Source organism: Mustela putorius, unplaced genomic scaffold, assembly GCF_011764305.1.
Source record: "Mustela putorius furo isolate JIRA1106 unplaced genomic scaffold, ASM1176430v1.1 tig00000095_pilon_pilon_pilon, whole genome shotgun sequence".
Classification (NCBI taxonomy): Eukaryota; Metazoa; Chordata; class Mammalia; order Carnivora; family Mustelidae; genus Mustela; species Mustela putorius.
In genome coordinates, this window is record NW_025421280.1 from 17617531 (window position 1) to 17636970 (window position 19440).

Consider the following 19440-nt stretch of genomic DNA (forward strand, 5'->3'; position numbering starts at 1 on the left):
AAAATCATATAACTAATTTCAAATGGTAATTCACAGATCTGCCTCTCAGAAAGGTGATTCCCTGTTCTCCATCACTGCATGTCATTCACTGAAATAAGCACAAGTTGCACAAGTTGATTTTAATGTTGCCCATGAGTTATGTAGGATTTAAGCTGCCTTTTCTCCCGCAGACATATTTAGGTTTGGGGGGGATGGGTTGGGGAAAGAAAGACAACCATAAAAACATGTGATTTTATCCTTGCAGAAAATCCCCTTCAACTCTATAAAAGAAGGCATTGACAGCCTAATCTTTATTTTAGAATATTTTAATTTAAAAAAGCAGCTGGATTGTTTATTCTATGATCCTTTCTATGTGGATAATTCAATTTCCTGAATTCTGGGAAAATAGCAGGTCTCCCCCTCCTTTGGTTCTTTGAATCTACATATGCCAGATACTCTAGTAGAAGGTGCACTTGAGAGAGGCACTGACTTTGGCAAAGCCCTCCCCCAGATGGCAGGTCCAGAAAAATCTCAGAACCTCTTGTGGTTGCCTTTAGGTTATCAGAGAACTGAAATGCCAAAGCCTGGTCTCCAAAGTTATGGGTATTTAATCCTGCCTTCTGAGCATTTTGATGATAAAGATGAGAACCAGGAATGGGGGGATGATCCCGTTTTAAATAAAACAAAAACTAATTTATATACCTCTAACCATTCTCGACATTTCCCTTTTCAAGTCAGTAACTCAATGAACAAAACAACAGTAATAACAGTCTACTGGGGTTATTCTCCGCCCACACAGATTTCAGACTGGTTCTCTGGCTCTGATTTAATTGAGTGTGTCAACGTCATGGCCTGAATCACAGAGCCCTCGGGATTAGATTCAGATAAGGATGTGAATTATTAACTATTTCCTAAAACCCAACGCGACCCGCCATCCTGGGGTTCTGCCATTCTATTTCTTATTGCTTGGAAAAGAACTATCTTTCTTTCAAAAAGACCCTGGTGGTCAGACGCTGGGACTGTTCTGTGCCTTTGTACCTGCCGGGAAGGGTGTAGTGACATTTCAGGAGTCCTGGGTAGTGTGGGTCCCTGGGAGGAGGGAATGAATAGAGAGATTAGGGCAGCTCTGGAGGTGGGGAGGGGCAGGCACCCGGGCAGCTCCCTTGGGGCCAAGGGGGTAGGTGGGGGTGGGAGGGAAGGGCACTCAAGCATTCTGTGCCAGACACTGACTCAATGTATGGGTATACAAAGGGATTATGTAAATACAGGATTAAAAATTTAAATGCACATTATCATTCAGAAGAGTAAAGCCATTGAGCTCTTAAGCCCGATGATGAAAACATATCTTGGGAACATTTTAAGTCTAGAAATATTCACGCTAAGTCTAGGGAAGTTGGATTTGGGAAGGCATGTTGATTCTCACTAAAAAGCGGTATTTTTCAAAAACATTCAACTTTCACTTCCTAGCTGCCTTTCAGAGATTTTCCAGCTCCAAATCATTTCTTGCCCCCTCAGTGGAGGAGAACCACGTTAAATATTTGGATTTTAAATAATCTCCCCTAAAGATCTTACATCTGCAAATGAGAAGGTGCGTGTTTATATTTTAAAAGCCAAAATAGCTCATAAATTTTGTGTTTCAAACCAGATTTCAGGTTAACTTTTGGAATTTCCAAAACGATAACACGCAAAGATTATATTTATTATACACACATGCAGGGTTACGTCGAAGTATACTGTAACTGTTTTTCCTGGGTTTTCAGGTGACGGATGGCCACACTTACATTGCTTATACATTGTAAATTATATTTTTTTAACTGGCAGTAAATTATAACAGTTAATTTCCGGCAGTCTGAAAGCCTGTTTCTAATGATATGATATCTATGTTGATATGACATCATCGTGACATCACTGATGGAACCAGCTCCAGCGAAAATGAGCCACCGAAGCTCAGCAGAACCCTGAATAGGATAGAGAATCTAGGATCCACATGTGAATTTGTTCTCAGATTAATCAGTTTCTTACAAACCAAAGGGAAGACTTCTGATGAGCCAACCCAAATTCTCTTTTATATGAGAATCAGAGAATCGCCAAAACGTGTCCCCTTTTCTGTCCATCAGAAGGGGGCACATCTGTCCATCAAATTGTAGTAAGTAAGTAAGACCCACTTATCATTCATATAATCAGTGGATTTGGGTTTGAATGGAAGTGGTTTTTGTTAACCAGTAAAATCGGGAGCACTTTAAAACATTAATGGTTTAAACATTGGGTTAAACATTGGTTAAAACAGTCGTGGTTTTGAAAAAGATACACTTGATTACTCCAAAGGTAAAAACATGCTCACACTGAGAGGCAGATAGAAACGTGTCCCTGTCTTTTTGGGTGACTGCGCCATACTTACATCCAGTAGCCTGCTGGCGCCATCACTGCTGTCCTTGTTGGCCTTGCACATGGCTTGATAGTCATAAAGGGTAATTCTATAGGAAAGAATAGAAAGCAGGATCACTCAATGGGAAGCTACGGGTGAACCAGCATGGTGAACGGTCACCGCACCACCACCAAGTACAGCAGTGACAAACACAAACAAACGCAGGTCTAACAAAGATGACAAATGAGGAACATGCAAAGTCTAGGACTGGAGACACGGCCATGTCACACTTGGAACCTGCAGAGCCAAGGGAGGAAAGGTACTGGGATTAGGTAAGGAGAGAGGGATGGAAGCCCACCAGCTTGATGAAACAATCATTTTGGCTTAAACAAGGTTGATGTGCATTGATGAGTATACTCCAGAGGGATGTTGCTGTTCTGAACTGGATTCTGGGCCCTGGAAGGGAGTTTGCTTGGGCCATGTCTCCAGGATGGAGGAGAGCTGGGAAGGGCCATTTTGAGTTTGGAATTGGCAGGATCCACTCTCTCTCAAGCACGAGGAAACAATCCTACACCAAGATCAGCCCGGCGCTTTGACAATTTTTTGGAAATCAGTTGGCTTATCGGTTGTAATCCCCACTCCCAGCTACCACCACCATCACGGTGACTATATTTTGCTTTTGAAAAAAGTGCCACTTATGAAACAAGAAAATGGATATATTTTTTTTCTCCACCAAGGATGAAAGTAGAGCTCTCATTTCCAATTACAACCTTTACTCAATGGCCAAGACATTTCACTTTATAATTGTTGCAGATATTTTAATACTCATCACCAATTTTACAGAGAATGGAGAATAGTAGCCAGTTGAAGGTTCTAGAAGGAGCAAACACCTTATCCCAGAGGCAGCATGCCTTCCATCCTCCCACCAGCTCCCCTTCCCATTACTCTGGTACCCCAAAGAAGAGGCACTTGAAGTCTGGTCTGAATTACATAACTACCAGATGACGTGTTAATACTGAGATACATGAACTCCTAAATGACTGCAAGGAATTCTCTCTGAAGGAGTTCCTTTCTAGAATAATACAGTGCTTAGCAAAGTTCAATGGAGCAGGACTGGTGTTGGACCCTGCGCATTAGCCCAACACCCAGCATGAAGAAAGCATTCGGCTGCCAAAAGTTGAAAGCATGAATGATTGCCTGATTGCCTGAGTCTTGACAGGAAGATGTCACAACTAGACAGAAGAGGTTAAATTCAAATAAGGGGTGAAGACCTCCTCTGGACAATAAGCTAGAGGCATCACACAAATGGATTGAACAAAGAACCATCTACAGGCACCAAGTAGAAAACTAACCATGCTTGACCAGGTCAAGATGGAAACCAGCTCCTAACCAGAACCATATAGGTGACTTTGGCAGCAGAGCCCAGGAGGGCTCCAGTGGTCACACGATCTCCCAGCAAATCCCCAAAGCCTCTCCCTCATCAGAACATTTCTTCTGGTCTCATTCCCTCTCCTCTGGCTTTTTCCTTCCTGGCAGATGCCAGGAGAATCTGAGTTTATTGAGACAGAAACGTAGCCCATAAACCAGCCAAGCATCTGGCTCAGGGAAGTCCCCAAACAAATTTCCACTGAAATGCTCATCACTGGCATAGCCCTGCTGCGACCCCAGCCATGGAACCAACTGCAGACCGCACAGGACAACTCTCTTTGGTCCTTGATTGCCCCACCACACCAGTCTCCACCTCATCCAGGAGATATCTGTTTGTGCCCCTGGAAGGGCTTTCTAGGACTTGACAAGAATTGTGATTGGCTCCGTCCTTTTCATACTGCTCAACTCTGTCTCCACAGTGGAAATGTGGGCCAGAGCGTGGTGAGAGGCAGCATGGGCTGAGTGGAACGTGCCTGTGCTTAGAGTCGTGCAGACGTGGATATGGCCTTGGTTTGGATGGTTATTATCTAGGGTGCATTTTTTTTTTAAGATTTTATTTACTTATTTATTTATTTATTTGGGAGAGAGAACATGCACAAGCAGGGGGAGGGCAGAAGCAGAGGAAGATGGAGTCCGGTGCCCGACTCGGGATCGATCCCAGGTCCCTGAGATCGTGACCTGAGATGAAATAGAACGCTTAACCTACGGAACCACCCAGGCATCCCTCTAGGGTACAATCTTGAGCAAGATGCTAACCCTCTTCTGAAATTTCATTTTCTCCCTTGTAAAATGACTCACAAAGATGTCCTAAGATTTAAATAATCAGATGTGGAAATACACTGAAATACACTACTTAGCATGCTGGCTAAATATGATTCTTATAACAGAAAGCCTGTTGGAGTTTGGAATCTCCAAGCTACCCCATTCCCAAGGCCTCAACTGACTGGTCCTGTGGCCTCGACAGCAGCAGCTTCGAGGCCAGTTAGAAGCCAGTTAGAAGCTCCATCCTAACCCGTCCACTTATTACCATTGTTTTGTTTGTTTTGTTTTACTCTTTGGACACCCCAATTTCCTCTGTCATATGGTGAGAAAAATGGCTACGTTATGGGTTGGTTGTGGGATTACCGGAGGTTACATACGTATCGCATTTAGCACAGGATCTGGTCCAGAGGAAGCTTTCAACAGAAGGCAGGGCTGCCGTGGCTGTTAGAATTTATTAGTCTGGTTTTCATTGTCATTATTAATTAATGGGGGTCGTGTTTAATGCAATGGAACTGACTCAGCTTTCCCCAGCTGGCTGGAGGATGGACAGGCCTCCTGATTTTCTTAGCTCATTGGCACAAAGGATGCAGCGTAAAATTCATGTCTGTTACTGCGGTACAAGACACCTTCAGGAGTCGCACTGGGGTTACGGAGACGTGACATGGGAACTTCTATCCGTGGGTGTCAGAGCTGAGGACCGTGATAACAAGGGCTCATGTCTTCTGAGCGCTCTTTAGCAACCATGAGCAAGGGACTCCAGGAAGCCAAGCCCTACAAGATAGAATTCTAATCATCCCCATTTCACAGAGGGCTAAACTGAGTCTTAGCCAGCTGCAGCAGTGCGTCTGAGTTCACACTCCTCACCAACGGCAGAGCCAGAATTCCAGGAATCCCCCTCACTCTGCCTTCTGCCCACAAGCCGGCTCTGACAGATTCTGGGACGTGCTTAGAATCCCGCCCCGTGCCCCCTGCCAGTCTCACTGGAATGTCACAGAAAAGGCTGCCTAACATAAGGTCTCATAGCCCAAGTCCTGAATCAGCTTTTAAGTCTGTGGTCAGTGGGCCAGGAGGGACCAGCTGGCTGGGCTACCCTCCCAGGAAAGCGCAGGGTTCTCCTGGGACCATCTTCAAAGGCTGGAGTTTATACAGTGAGGCCAGACTCAAGGGCTGTGGGGCAGCCTCCGGGCCAGGGATCCCGCCTTTCCTTTCCCAAGGAAGCTTTCCTATCCCATTGCCATCGAGGAGGTTAGAGAACAAGCCTTCCCTGTCTTCTCCACGCTTAGACAGCTTTAACTAGATGTTGCAGAAAGAGAGACTTCCAGATTATTACCCTTTTTGAAGTGATTTTGTTACTGTTTTAAATAACTCCATTTTGTGGCTACCTGTATCCTGTTTGGCTGATTATAGTTAAAGAACATGATAATTGCCTGCTTTCATTCGGCTCTAAAATAAGCCCTGAGCCACATGCCCGGCCCAAGACTGGTGCAGCACGGCTGCCCTCAGCAGTGGGAGTTTATCCTTATTACAGATAACATGGCTTAATCCCCATGACATCCCCACCAGGCCACTCCAGCCGCAGGCTGCCGCTGAGACCTTATCATTAACATCTCCGCGCTCCCCAGACGGGTCTCTTTGAAACTGACGGAAGGCAGATACAGTGAGGAGAAACTCAAAAGTGCTGAAAAGAAAACCTAGACAGCCCTGTGTGCCCCGCGGACGACAGGCCCAGGGCACTGGGACTTGCGGAAAGCGATTTTACTGTGCTTTTCCAACGAGACAAAAATCATGACCAAGAAAAATATTTCTGCTAAGAATTAAAAGGTTCAATTTCAAAGGCATGAGCTCAGCTTGTTTCGACTTGTGAGTAACGGCGGGGACCAGCATTTATTAAACACCTACTGTGTGCCCGCAAGGCCAGGTCCTTTCCCTACAATGACTCACTGGATGAGGGCTGCTTAAGCAATTTGCCCCAAACCCAATCTTGAAACCGCGTAATGTTTGTAAATACAGTCCTAAAAACGGGACAGGGAGGCATCTGACGCAGAAACTCACCATGGGACCTATTTAAGTGTTTTTGAATCTGCAAGTACGAGAAGTAAAGTGACTCCCTAGGGTAGCAGGTAAAAATACATATTCTTTGGTCGAGCTATAAAATGTACTCTCTGGGGCAGCTTTCAACTTGCAAGGGATAGGACAGGGCCCGGGAACACAGAAAATTCTTAACAAAGCCACTGTCACGAAGGGAAGCCTTACTCGTTCTTACATCTCAGAAAACCAAGAGAGGGGAGAAGCTCCATCTGTTGATCTGAGTGTTAACAGGAAGTCCAATAGGTGCTATCCGTTTTCTCCCATTTCTCCTTCTCACACTGGTGGCCGTGTCATCCCAGAGCAACTTCTCACAGAGACGGTACCGCTTTTCAGGGTCAGCCCAGCACAAGGAATACAGCAGAGATGCGGAATTTACATGATCCTGGCCCTGCCCGCTTTGAGGCCCTGCCTGGGAATCCCTGGCACAAATATAGTGAATGAGCATCCTTCCTTAGCAGAGAATAAGCTGTGCCATGTGGCCACACACAAGGTCCTGGGGCTACCGGGGGTCTAGCGAAGAACCCTGAGGAGCGAGCCATGGGAAAACGCCTCCCTCACCGTATACTTGGAGCAGCAAATGCTTTTCATCAGCAGGTGCTGATAATATAAAACAAAGCAAAGCTTCAGAGAGTGGTCATGTCAGCATCGCACCCTGGTAATAAAAGCAATAACAATAATAACCAATTACTTTCTGCCAGCATGCAGGCATTAGCTCTTGTGTCCGGGGCACGGTGACATGTTATAGGAAAAGAAACAGGCTCAGAAGGTGAAATCACTGCTCCAAGGTTATTACAGCCCTGAGTGGACCGGCTGCTTGGATCCCAAGGCTAAGGATAATATGCATGCATGGGGGTAAGAGCACCTAGTCGGCAGTCTGTCTGTCCGTTCACCTGCCCCTTCCGCAAAAATGAGCTTAACTGAAGGGGAAAATGGAATCTTGATTAATGCCACATAGAAAAGATTAAATTTCTTTTGCCTCTTTGTTTGAGTAAGAAATAGAAGGAAACGGTGGAATTCTGCTTGGAGAATGAGTTTATGTAAAACCAACTTGAGGCAAGAAACCTGGATGCTGGGGGAGCTTCCTTGGGCTCTGCCAAGTTCATGTCTACATTTCACAGCACTGTACCACCACGATGCCTGTGCAGGGCTCAACACGGTGCACTGCATGTAACTGAGGCTCAGCGTGCCAGTACCTAGGGACGCTGGTGTTGCTGGTGCCATTATTGCTATTGGTCACCGCCACGGGTGTTACTGAGTGTTCCTGCTTGTGCTGCTTGGGGTCCAGCATCGTGGACAGATGAGTTAGTCGGTGCCCATGACCATTTGTGTTCAGGACTGCAATGGGTAGGTGGGCTGTGGGGGTAACTGGGTGTTGTGAACACAGCCCCATCTCTAGAAGTTTTTCCAAGTGCATATCACAGGAAATCAGATTCAATATTTAGAGGACAAGTGTGTTCCGAAGCCAGCAGGCAGGATGCATGTGGCAGAGATTATTATAGTCTCCCAAAGTCCATTTTCCTCTTCTGCCAAGCAGAACCCTGACTTTTTGGTATGCACATTTCCCAGGTTCCTTTGTAGTTAGGAGAGGCTGTTTGATGAAGCAGAAATATTGTATAGGACTAAACACTTGAATAAATAAACCTTAATTTACTTTAATAAATCAATAAAATTACTTGTTAATTGGACTTTTTTGGACCTCCCTGGATCCTCCTCCTTCTGCCAGCCTAGACAGCAGATGTGATGGCTGGAACTAAGCAGCTATCTTGGACCATGAAGTAACCTTGAGTTTAAATGCCGACAGAAGAAGGTAGAGGGAAAAAAAGATGTGGTTGTGAGTCCATGACAACAACAAATTGGTATTTTTAGACTTCCTTCATATAAAAGAGAAAAAAAAAACTGCTATGTTCTTTAGCCCCTTGTTATTCTGGAATTTCCTATTATTTTTAGAAAAACTAACTGGTATATTGGACTCAATGTTGGATTAAGAAACTTTCTTTCTCTATCTCCTAAAGCCAAATGAGCATAAATGTGAACAAATTTCTCTAAAAGAAATACTTCAATCTACTCCGACTAGGGGAAAAAATGAGGGAGGATTGGATCAATCTGGTCTGCAATTCAGAATCTGAGAGACATCAGTGCAAATTCCATCTCCCCCACTCACTGCTGTGGGTGAACTCAGACAAGGCCCTCAGATGCTCGGAACCTCCACGTCAAAGGTCCTCCTTTGTCAAATGGAAATAATGGTGGTAGTTATGTCTCGGAATTGTTATGGGGATGCGTGAAGGTTATACACGTAAACTACCTGGAATGATGTCGGGCCTCAGTACCTGGTATTTAGTAAATGAGGCGTGCTGCTATTTAGATGAAGAGGAGGGCCGCGATTCTTACTGCTGTCATGGGGGATGCTCAAGCAGCAGCTTTAGGATTTTAAAGTGCAGGGCCCTGGAATCTTCATGTCTCCACATTCCAGAAAGTTTGGCTCAGAAACACACTTGTTCAAGCCGATCTGTCTTCTTGTTCTTTTCAGTGCCACCTCTGACGAAGCATACTTCTGTGGAAACAGTCGGGTCAACAGGAAGCCGAGAAGCCATTACACTCACGACATGAGTGTTGAGTACTAGACACTGGGGGAGCAGTCGGCAGGAGAGAGCAGCCCTCAGACGTAACCAACTTCTCCTTTGACACTCTCAAGACTCCAAGGCCAAGGCATTGGCCGAAATGTGATGTGATGACCAAGGACAGGGAGAGCTCCCCGCACTGGCCATGGAACCTAAATAGAGCCTTGTATAGTTCCATCCCGCAGAGATAGGAGAAGAAATGGTCGAAGCCCCGAATTCTGCCTGATGTGTCACCTTTCTAGAAAGGCAATTTCAAGGGCAGAAGGAGCCACTGCGGGGAATTCTACACAAGTCAGCTATGTTAATGAATGTGTGGGGCGAGGTGCGGAAGACATTCACCAGGCCCCATGGGGAAAACACGGTCATGAAGGGGTGAGAGCTCAGGCATGTGGTACCAAGTGCATAAAATAAACAAAACCGAAAAAAGCAAAAAACACATAGTCCAGACAGAGAGGAACTATCAGTAGCTCCCAAAGCAAAAACAGATTATTAGCAGGCAGACCGTTTCTCCGCAAGCCAAAGGCCAGGTGTGCCCAGTTGGTCTTTGCTTCCTCAAGCTTAATCAGATCCACAAAGAACAAGGGAAGACCTTTTGGCAGAACCCACCAGGATGTTTGGTATAAGCCTGCGTTATTCCATTTAACCCCCACCAGCAGGTATGTGAATAATTCTTTCAGGTCTGTTTTGCTGCTGAGAAAACTGCAATTTAGTGAGTTAACGTGGCCCAACATCAGACTGCTCCAAAGTGGACCGCATCTAGACCGGTACCCTGGTGCTCTTGACTTAATGTTCCTTGACCCTGACTGTGCACGAGAAGCACGTGGATACTCCCCACAAAGCATTAAAAACCCCAGCCGGATTTCCCATGAATCTCCTGGGGTTGCCGCCTGAGCACAGGCATGTTTTAAAAGCTCTCCAGGGATGCTGGTTGAGCCCAGGCCCCCGGGCCCACCCCCAAGGCTGTGCCGTGGAGGTAACTGTTGCTAAGGAACCACTTTGGGGGGGTTCCTTAGGGATTAAAATAAAGAAAAGAAGAAAATGAAAAGAAAAAAAAAAGATCTCAGACATTTGGAGCTCTTATCCAAGAGCTAATCTCACCTTCTAACTGCACTAACTTTGCCATGTGCAGAGCAGTTCCCTATACTTTGTTTTAGCTAATTCTCACAAAATCCTGCGGTCCATATTTGGGTGAGGAAGAAAAGGAGGCTGGGAGAGATGGGAAGTCTGTGCAAAGCCACACAGTACGATTCTGGTGCCCAACCCGGAGTGCCCATAACTTAAGCCCAGTCTATTAAGGAGACCCTCTCAGGAACCGTGGATACTCTCCTGTGACTGGCTACACACACACACACGTTTTTCACTTTATATATATTAAAACATACATACATAGATTTTCACTTTTCCTGGATATTTGACATTGAATTTGAATCACTAGGGACAAGCAAGGTGGGGTGGGGAGATAAATGAATTCTAAGAAATTGCTCTTACAAGAACTCTAAGAAAAATATTTTGAAACTCGATGTTCTCTTAGTAATCATGAGAGGGGTGATGTCACTGCCAATGACAGCAGAGAGAGCCCGTGGAGTGTGGATTTTGAGAAATATGAAAACAAGACTCTTCCGGGATGTGAATGCGAGTGAGAAAGAAAAATAGCTAAACTGAAAAACCCTAAATGAATCACCACCCAGGGAGTCCACTTACTCTCGTTGTAAGAATGAAGAAGCACTTGGAGCTCTCGGTTTGAGAAACCCAGAAAGCTGACCGGGCAGACGGAATCTCATGAGAAATCACAGGGAGCCTGGGAACGCGGCTTGGTTCAAAGAGGTATCAGCTTCCGCTGGAGGAAATCTGGGCGATGTTATCGCATGGTTGGCCTCCCCTCCCGCAAGTTCTGCTCGCCCAGATAAGACACTGCTGAGCCATCATCTTCCTCAGCTACCTTTCCCTTCTCAAACAGAACTGGAAGAAGCCCCAACCACAGCACAGTGCCATCGTGCACTGAACCAGGTGAAGGGCAGAGCTAGACATTCTCTCTGTGCTCAGAGTACAGCTCTCTTACACAGAGACTTAGGGCAAGTTCTTAACCTTTCCAAGCCTCATCACTACCATCTATAAAATGGGTATATTTACACCCAGGGCCAGGGTCACGGGCATGCAGCCTGTGTAATTTCACAGAACCTCATACTTGGTGGAAGGCTCTGCTGTCACTGCCTTGAAATTCTTAAAACGTTCTGAACAAGGGACCCTATATTTTCAGTTTGCACTGGGCCCTGCAAGTTATGCAGCTGATCCTGTTTATACCTGTCCCACGGAGTTGCTGGAAAGTACGGCAAGAGGTTAAGATGTGTCAGGGGCAGCCCAGGCCTGGTGTGGGGTAGGTGGCTCAGGGAAGGAGCCATTGTGATCATTGCTTTCACATTGCTGAAGCTATTGGTATGTTATTTGGACCCTGGATACTAATGTCACAGGTAAGCAGGGTAAACACAGTCAAGTCGAAGACTGAGCTAGTCACCAAGAGAAACCATCTTGTCTCTTAGATTGTTTGCACACACTGCAGCAGAACTTTCTCAAAGGTCCCTCAAGTTGGTGATTGGCACAAGTCTTTGGCTTCCCTCTCTTCCCCATGGCACTATAGACCTAGAAGTGGATATTCTGTCCCTCCCTCCCTTGCTAAGTAAAATGACCATCAGGTCAGCCAATCCAGGAAAGGGTCCACTGCCATGTAAACAAGCACCATCTTGCTTTAGAGAGAGGGGCAGCAAATCTGGACCATGGGAGAGGGAGAAAGGAAAAAGGACAGAGAGGCTGTTCTCTGTGAGCTCTTTTTGGAGAAGATGGTTTGGAGGGTTCTTATCTCTAAAAACTCATTCTTGAAGACTGGATATAAGCAGATCAAATTAAGAAACCTGGTGCCATTCCAGCAGTGTCCAAGACAGTGGGAGGAGAGATGAGGGCACTGCAGGGAACCAGTCCTGAGCTTTCCCTGGGCTCAACCATGTCCCCAGAGCAACTCGGCCTCCAGGCATCCTGTGTTCTGGGAATGACTTCCATCCCAGTGCACCGCCAGGTACTTTTGGCTACCTCCTTTCAGTACTTCTGAAATACAGGTCTTCTCTGAATGAAAGGACTGTCACCTTTGGGCTCTGAGGCTGCACCGCAGGGCCCCAACACTGGAGACCCCCTGGCCAGATGTCCCTCATGGGAAGCCTGCTGGGAGGTATGGGAATGCAGAAGGAGCACCACCTGGTGCCAGACAGACAGCAAAGCCAAGCCCGAGTGAAGACCTCCAACAATGTGAATCACAGCAAGTAGCTAGCAATCATTGAGCCCTTAATGTATGCCAGGCACTATGTACGAACTTTCTGCTCATTATTATCTCATTAACTCCGACGGCAGCCCGTGGAAGCAACTGTAATTATCACCTTCATTTTCCACGTAAGGAAACCGAAGCTCAGAGAGGTCACTTGACTCATTCTCAGGCACGAAGCTAGCAATTGTCGGAGTCTGAATTTGAATCCAAACCATCTGACTCCAAAACGTAAACCCTCATTGCTCTCGTGGCCCCAGCGATGGCCCCCTTCGAAGAGGCCCATGAGCATTGTCGGCCAATTCCCACAACGACAACAGATGCTTTTAAACTTGAGTCAAGTCCCCGGTCCTTCCCTTTCCTCAAATATGTTACCTATTCTCAGAGTCAAAGAAAGTTCTAGAAAGTTCTAGATTCATGCCAGCCACACTTCGCTCACATCAAGGAGAAGACTCTAATGAGGGCCTGCCGTTCCTACCAGCAGCAGCAGTTCTCACAGGCGAGCCCGGTCCATAGTCCCACTACAACCTTCCTCCTTCTCCCACCAAGCTGTTTGAAAGGACTGTCCGAGAGGGAAAAGAAAAGAAAAAAAAAACACAAAAAACCCCGCTGATTTTGTCAAAGAAGTTGGAAAATACGCTTTCGAATGAGAAACACGTGTGTGATTCTTCTGGTCTTTTGTCTCCCCCCACCACTGAGTCGAAAACAAGCGAACGAGGTACAAAGGCACACAACCATGTATAGATAGGAACGGCCAGGGGAGCCCCGGACGGCAGACAATCCAGAAGCTGCCCTGGGAAGCCTAAAGAGGTCGTGGAAAACTCCATAGCAACCCCATCCCAGCTCCGAGCTGAGTTTTCAAGCACGCGTCCAATGACTCCTGGCGGGGAAAAAAAAAAAAAAAAAGACAAAACTGCACTTGAATTTTAAAAAGGGAATTGCACACACTGCTGCGGGCGGGCTGGGGGGTAGGCGAGTGTGTCAGAGATTGCAGAACGGCTGGAGTGAGGCCAAGTTTTTTTAATATCATTTCTTTTTTTTTCCCCCTCCTTCTGGCACAAACAAGCTATGGAATCTCAAAAATTGGGTCATCATTTTTGAATTCCCTGCTTTCAGCACGGCCCTCAGTGGGTCTTGTTCACTGGCTTAAAAGTCCGATTTCCTGAGCTAACACTTCCTGGCCATTGAGCCGTGAGGGGCCTGCCGTTCCCACCAGCAGCAGCAGTTCTCACGGGCGAGCCCGGTCCATAGTCGTGCCTGTTATTCTGTACGGAACAGCATCAAATATGTCCACCCAAGCAGCACTTCAAAGGCTGCTGTTTCCTGGGAGGCCAGGGGAGGGGAGACATGTTGACTCCTTGGGGCGGGGGGGGACATAACTGACATCCCGATCTCATGGGGACACGGCTTCCCCCACAGGCTTTGGTGTCCCCAGGCGCACGGCTGGCCTGCCTGGGAGCGGCATGGGGCCACGAAGAAGCGATCACACATAAGCCTCCTTCTCCTGGTCCAGGTGTGGAGTACCTACTTCCAGTGGCATCGGGCACCATCTGGGTTTTCTCCTGGCGGCAATTTAAACTCCCCTCCATCTGGGAGCAGGCTTGGGGACCTTTCACTTGATTTTCTAAAATTATTTCGCCAGGTCCCTACATGTCACTTTTCATCCTCGATTTGCAGATTCCTAGCAAGCTTCCCCCAGTTTGCTAATATGAGACAAAATACACTCCTCATTTTTAGCCGGGGGAAAACATTTCCTACTTCTTTGCAATCACTTGCTCAAGACTGTTATAATCGCATCCCAGGGCAGGCTCTGACTTCAATATTGGCCTCCAATAAACCCTGTGCTGGGCGAACAGGAAACTCATTGTGAGCTGAGTTTCTGTGACTCTTAACACTCATGCAAGAGGCATCGAATTTCAGCAAGATCTTCTGGAGCAGGGACGCAAGTACAAACCAGCCACGGGGTCAAGTCTGGGCTTGCTTTATTTGACCTTGGTTTGTTTTATTTTATTTAGGCAAACGTTTTCAGGGGGCGCGGGGGACCATAAAATCCTTACCTTTTAAAGGAGCCCATTGTTAACAGTTTGTTCATCACCGCTCCCTCGACCTCACCAAAAAAGTCTCCAGTCTGCGGGGAAGAAAAGAAGAACCCAGGAGGAAGCAGAAATCAACAATGTGCTCAAATACCAGAGGAGAATCAGAAACGGACGCCATCTGTATTCTGGAGCTGACGGAGGCAAAGGGCCAGTGTTCAGGCTACATAAAAAGTGGAAAATGTCTTGATAGTCAGGAGAGGTTATGGGATTACAGAGAAGACTAGTAAGCAGATGGGAATGTTCCACAGGACATGGCAGGGGCAGAGGGGCAGAGGGACATTGAGTAACAGAGGCCGAGCGTTGGAATTGCACAGACATACACACACACACACATGCTTCCGTGGAGTAAGCATTAATCCTCACTCAGTCCCCTGTGATTAAAACACTACTTCATAGACAGGAACGAGGGGAGAAAGGGCTTCCTAAGCAGTAATAAAGAGGATTGTTTATAATTCCTGGGTGACCTGTTTAGGGAAATACAGCAGTCCTCTTCATCGGCCCTATAAATCTCCTGCTGTTGAGGATATAGATCCTTTCTCCCAATTGCTTTCTGAGGATCATTCGCAATTTTGTCCCTGGCAGTGTCTATGTTGACAAACAAGGCAGTCCAGAGTCTGGCCCTGGAGGAGGCAGCACAGCCAGGCCAGGCCGAGTGCTAGTGGCTCACCCTCACAGTGGGGCCGTCTGTAGGGCATCTGGGACTGAGCAGTCCCTTCCCTACAACCTGGCTGATGTTTGGGCCTTAGACTAGGTCTTGATGCCTCTGAGATTTGCAGACTCTGAATAGTGGGAGGAAGGATTAACATCCTGGTTGATCCCTCTAGTCTCTTGGAACCGCTAGCATCTGGGTCTCATGGGGGAGGGTGTAGCCCTGCAGCAGCACGGAACTTGGGGCAACGGCTTTCCTCAGCCAATATCCCGGACTAAGCCGGTGTAGACTAGGAGGAAGCCCCCCATGACTGCTGTGGGTGCACTAAGGATTTATAGCTCACGTGTGGGTGGGTGGAGGACATCCTTCTAAGAGGCTGAATTAGTAAATTCCGTAGGCTTTGTGTTCACTAAATCCTGATTCAGATTACCACGGAGTGACCTCGACCACGCTCCTGGGAATTTTCAAGCAGAAGGGCATATAAACACTTTGCCAAAAAGTCAAGAAAGTGAGGAGGAAGAAGGAGATGACATTTCACTGACTGAACGTGGAGCATTGCCGGTCTCATTCCGGGGGCCATTTGAGTCTTTTGCAAACCCCGTGGGTGTGTGCTGGTGCTAGGAGCTAGGATGTTTGTATCTCGTGTGTGTAAATATGCCAGGGTCAATGGAACTGGTTGTTAGACGAAGGAGAATTATCCTAATTGGGGTGCAGGAAACCAGACAACATCAAACAAGCTGGGGCAGAGCTGGCGGACAGGCTCCCTGGGCCAGGCTGTGGGGTCTGCACCCTGGAGAGACACAGCCGGGAGCAGAGCCTGCATGCATGTCCCTCCAGGTCTGAGCACTTTACACTGTTGGCTAGATGAGGACTGACCATGGAAGATATCCATCATGCCCTTCCCCACCCCGGCATAGGACCAGGTTCCCATCTCCCTGCTCCACCTTCATGGCGGGAGATCAGGGCTCCTCCTCACAGGTGGTTAATTTGGGTTCCCCCTCCATGGACTCCTGGATGTCTGGGGGTGTCTTCTCCCAGCCGAACAGACACATTACCATGGACCTCTGGGCTCACTGCTATCTCATCTTTACCAACGGTCCTGTGTCCAGTGATGGTCAGCATCCGAGGAGACAGGGTGAGGCAAGTGTGATTTCTGACCCTGTATGTTTCCCACCCACCGCAAGTGCATTTAAAAATTCCACAAGCTTTTCCTGGATTAGAAGGAAAACTGAAGCACGATTCCACACGTGACCCGGAGCCAGCATCGATCAATTAACAAGGCATTGAGCTCAGACTCCTTAGGGACTTAAGGACAATTAACTAATTGATTTGGCATTAATAGGGCCTATCATACTGTTGACTGCTAAAGAATTTCAAATGATTTATTTTTTTTAAGACTTTATTTATTTATTTATTTGAGAGAGAGCGAGAGAGAGAGAGTGCGTGTGCACAAGCAGGGGGAGCAGCAGGCAGAGGGAGAAGCAGGCTCCCCGCTGAGCAGGGAATCCGACACGGGGCTCGATCTCAGGACTCCAGGATCACGACCTGAGCTGAAGGCAGACGCTTATCTGCCTGAGCCCCTGAGGTGCCCCTCAAATGATTTAAATGGGACTTCATTATAAAATGGTCCTCCACCCCTACTTTTACAGAGCCCGCCAGGAGGCTTGGGCAGGTCATGTGATATGCCTCCCTCCCCAAACTAGGCAAGTAAGAGAATGACCACCAGAGACCACGTGCTCCTTCTCTAGTGCTAGTTCATCACGTCATACTACTAAGCACGCCTGTATTTTACCTTCTTTGAATATGCTCATTTTAATTTGTAATTCCAGACAGGGTGTCTATGCACAAAGTTTTAAAGGAGAAACCTGTTTTCTCTAGGACAGTGCTATTGGTTTGAACTCCTATTTTGGTTTCCAAACACAGTAGAGATTTCTGTGCTTGGCCCCGTGGCTTGGTTTCCTCCCATTTCTTTCCCTCCTGCCCCACACTGTGCACACAGCTCAAAGGAAGGAAGGACATTCTTTGCCTGTTTCTGGATCCTTGTCCCTCAGTGTGAGAGCCCAAGTTAATCCCTGAACTCAGGTAACTGATTTTTAAAAGGCAAAAACCAGAAAGAAGCCATAAAGAATAATTATGTTGTAATACATATGTATGTGTGTGTCTGTGACTGTGTGTTTGTATACGCGCGCGCGCGCGTGTGTGTGTGTGTGTGTGTGATATATAGAAAAATATCTAAATATCAAAAGAAGGAAACCTCCTTAAAACTGCCCAAACTCTTTGAGGCACCTCTACCCTTGAGGCAAAGAGTTCCTATAAATTGAACATTTTATGAGTGAGAAAGCAGACCCTGGGTTCTGCCCCCACCTCTCCACCCCCCAACTGGGAGGTAAAAACTCTTTGGGGCCTGCTGAGAAGTAGGCTATGACATTTTTAGAGGGATAGAAATCAGGTTTTATAATCTCCTACTATTACCTCTTAAATATAGATCATTGACTCAAAGTTTTAACACTGTCTCTTGCCCACCCCCACTCTTTACTCACAGCCGGTAGAAATTTCTCACTCACCTGTGTATAGTCTTCAGACACCAGAATAAACCCATTATTGTCTATGAGGTAACAGTTCACAGTCTAGAAAATAAAAAAAGACCACAGTTTCAACTTCGGATCCTCAGACCGCTTTTACGCAAGATGACGTACTTCCAACCTGAGAGAAACCTCTTTGAGGTTGTTTTGGGGGGCACTGGAAATGCTTGTTGGCTCTAGGCATTCGGGCCATGGCTAAACTAACCCCAGTGTCTACTTTGTTAAAATAACAAACAAAAATCAAACCCGAAGCAAGCCTTGAACATCCCAGATTAGGATAAAGAGAACACACATTAAAACATTAATTACATTTAGTCTTCCTTGTTTCTTTTTTTGGTTGGTTTGTTTGTTTTGTTTTCCCCTTTCTAGGACCAGAAGACTATTTCCCAGGAACAAAGTGTTCACAGGCCCTGAGCTTGTATTCCTGGTCGTTGAAGTACAGGCTGTTTTGAAAGCAAAACGCCAGCACAATATCATTACCCTAATGATGTATTAATGAAAACACTGTGTCAGCTCAGAAGACCATCAGGGGACCAGGTAATATTTTTTAATTTGTTCATAGACTTAGGCAGGGGGGAAGGGGCAGACTTCTGTTAAAAGGGCCCCTCAGGTCCCCTAAAGGTTTTCAAACTGTGTTTTTAATTGGGAGCTGGATTTGGGGGCAGGGCTGTTAGCTTTTGGTAGCTCAGACTTATAAATTGTAGAAAGCAAGGTAAACCCAAACCTCTGCTTCCCCATACTACTTTAATCTCAAGTGAATGATTTGCTACAGGCTAAGTTTTAATTATAGTGCTGTGGAGTTTAAACTTCAGGTTTAATTCTATCCTTGATGTAACTCAGTTTCTATTTATTGCAGCTTTACATACTGACTGCAACATTTAATGTGTACCATATCTTTACCCAGAGCTACGTTCCCCCTCGGTCCGGGCCACCGCAGCACTGTTTGCTACCTATCCAACGAGCTTGTTTTAGTCGGGGACGAAAGTCCAGCAGTGAATTGGTCCAAAAGATTCACCCTTTATTACTAGGTTGTAGTGAAGAATCATCAGAAGAGTAAAAAGTCCCACTGTCACCTTTTATAAAGGAATTGGCTGCTCTGGTGAGCCACAGGGTTTTTCTCGGTTATCCGAAGGAGCCGGAGTGAATAACTTAAGTAAACTGGTTCCACCCCTGCTATCTGAAGAAGCTCTTAGCTGTATGGACACTACTCAGGCCCTACTGGGTGGGAACCTTGACAAACCCTCCCCATTTTTAGGAGACAGCATGATGAACGTGATCCCCCAGCGCTGGGCAGGCCAACGTGGCAGCCACCAGCCACGTGCAGATTTATTTATTTATTTATTTATTTAAAAGATTTTTATTTATTTATTTGATAGACAAAGATCACAAGTAGACAGAGAGGCAGGCAGAGAGAGAGGGGGAAGCAGGCTCCCCGCTGAGCAGAGAGCCCGATGTGGGGCTCGATCCCAGGACCCTGAGATCATGACCCGAGCCGAAGGCAGAGGCTTAAACCACTGAGCCACCCAGGCGCCCCAGCCACGTGCAGATTTAAATTCAATTTTATGT

General features: G+C 46.6%; 1 protein-coding gene across 2 annotated transcripts in view; it reads right to left on the minus strand.

Annotated features, from left to right (window-relative positions):
• CACNA2D3 (calcium voltage-gated channel auxiliary subunit alpha2delta 3) overlaps positions 1–19440 on the minus strand; it is an 851905-nt gene that overhangs the window by 71473 nt on the left and 760992 nt on the right. For both annotated transcript variants that reach the window (XM_045078786.1, XM_045078785.1), the window contains 3 exons: positions 17857–17919; positions 14605–14675; positions 2378–2453 (listed from right to left, as the gene is read on the minus strand). In XM_045078786.1, the coding sequence (XP_044934721.1) occupies positions 2378–2453; positions 14605–14675; positions 17857–17919 (210 nt within the window). The remainder of the gene's footprint in view (positions 1–2377; positions 2454–14604; positions 14676–17856; positions 17920–19440) is intronic.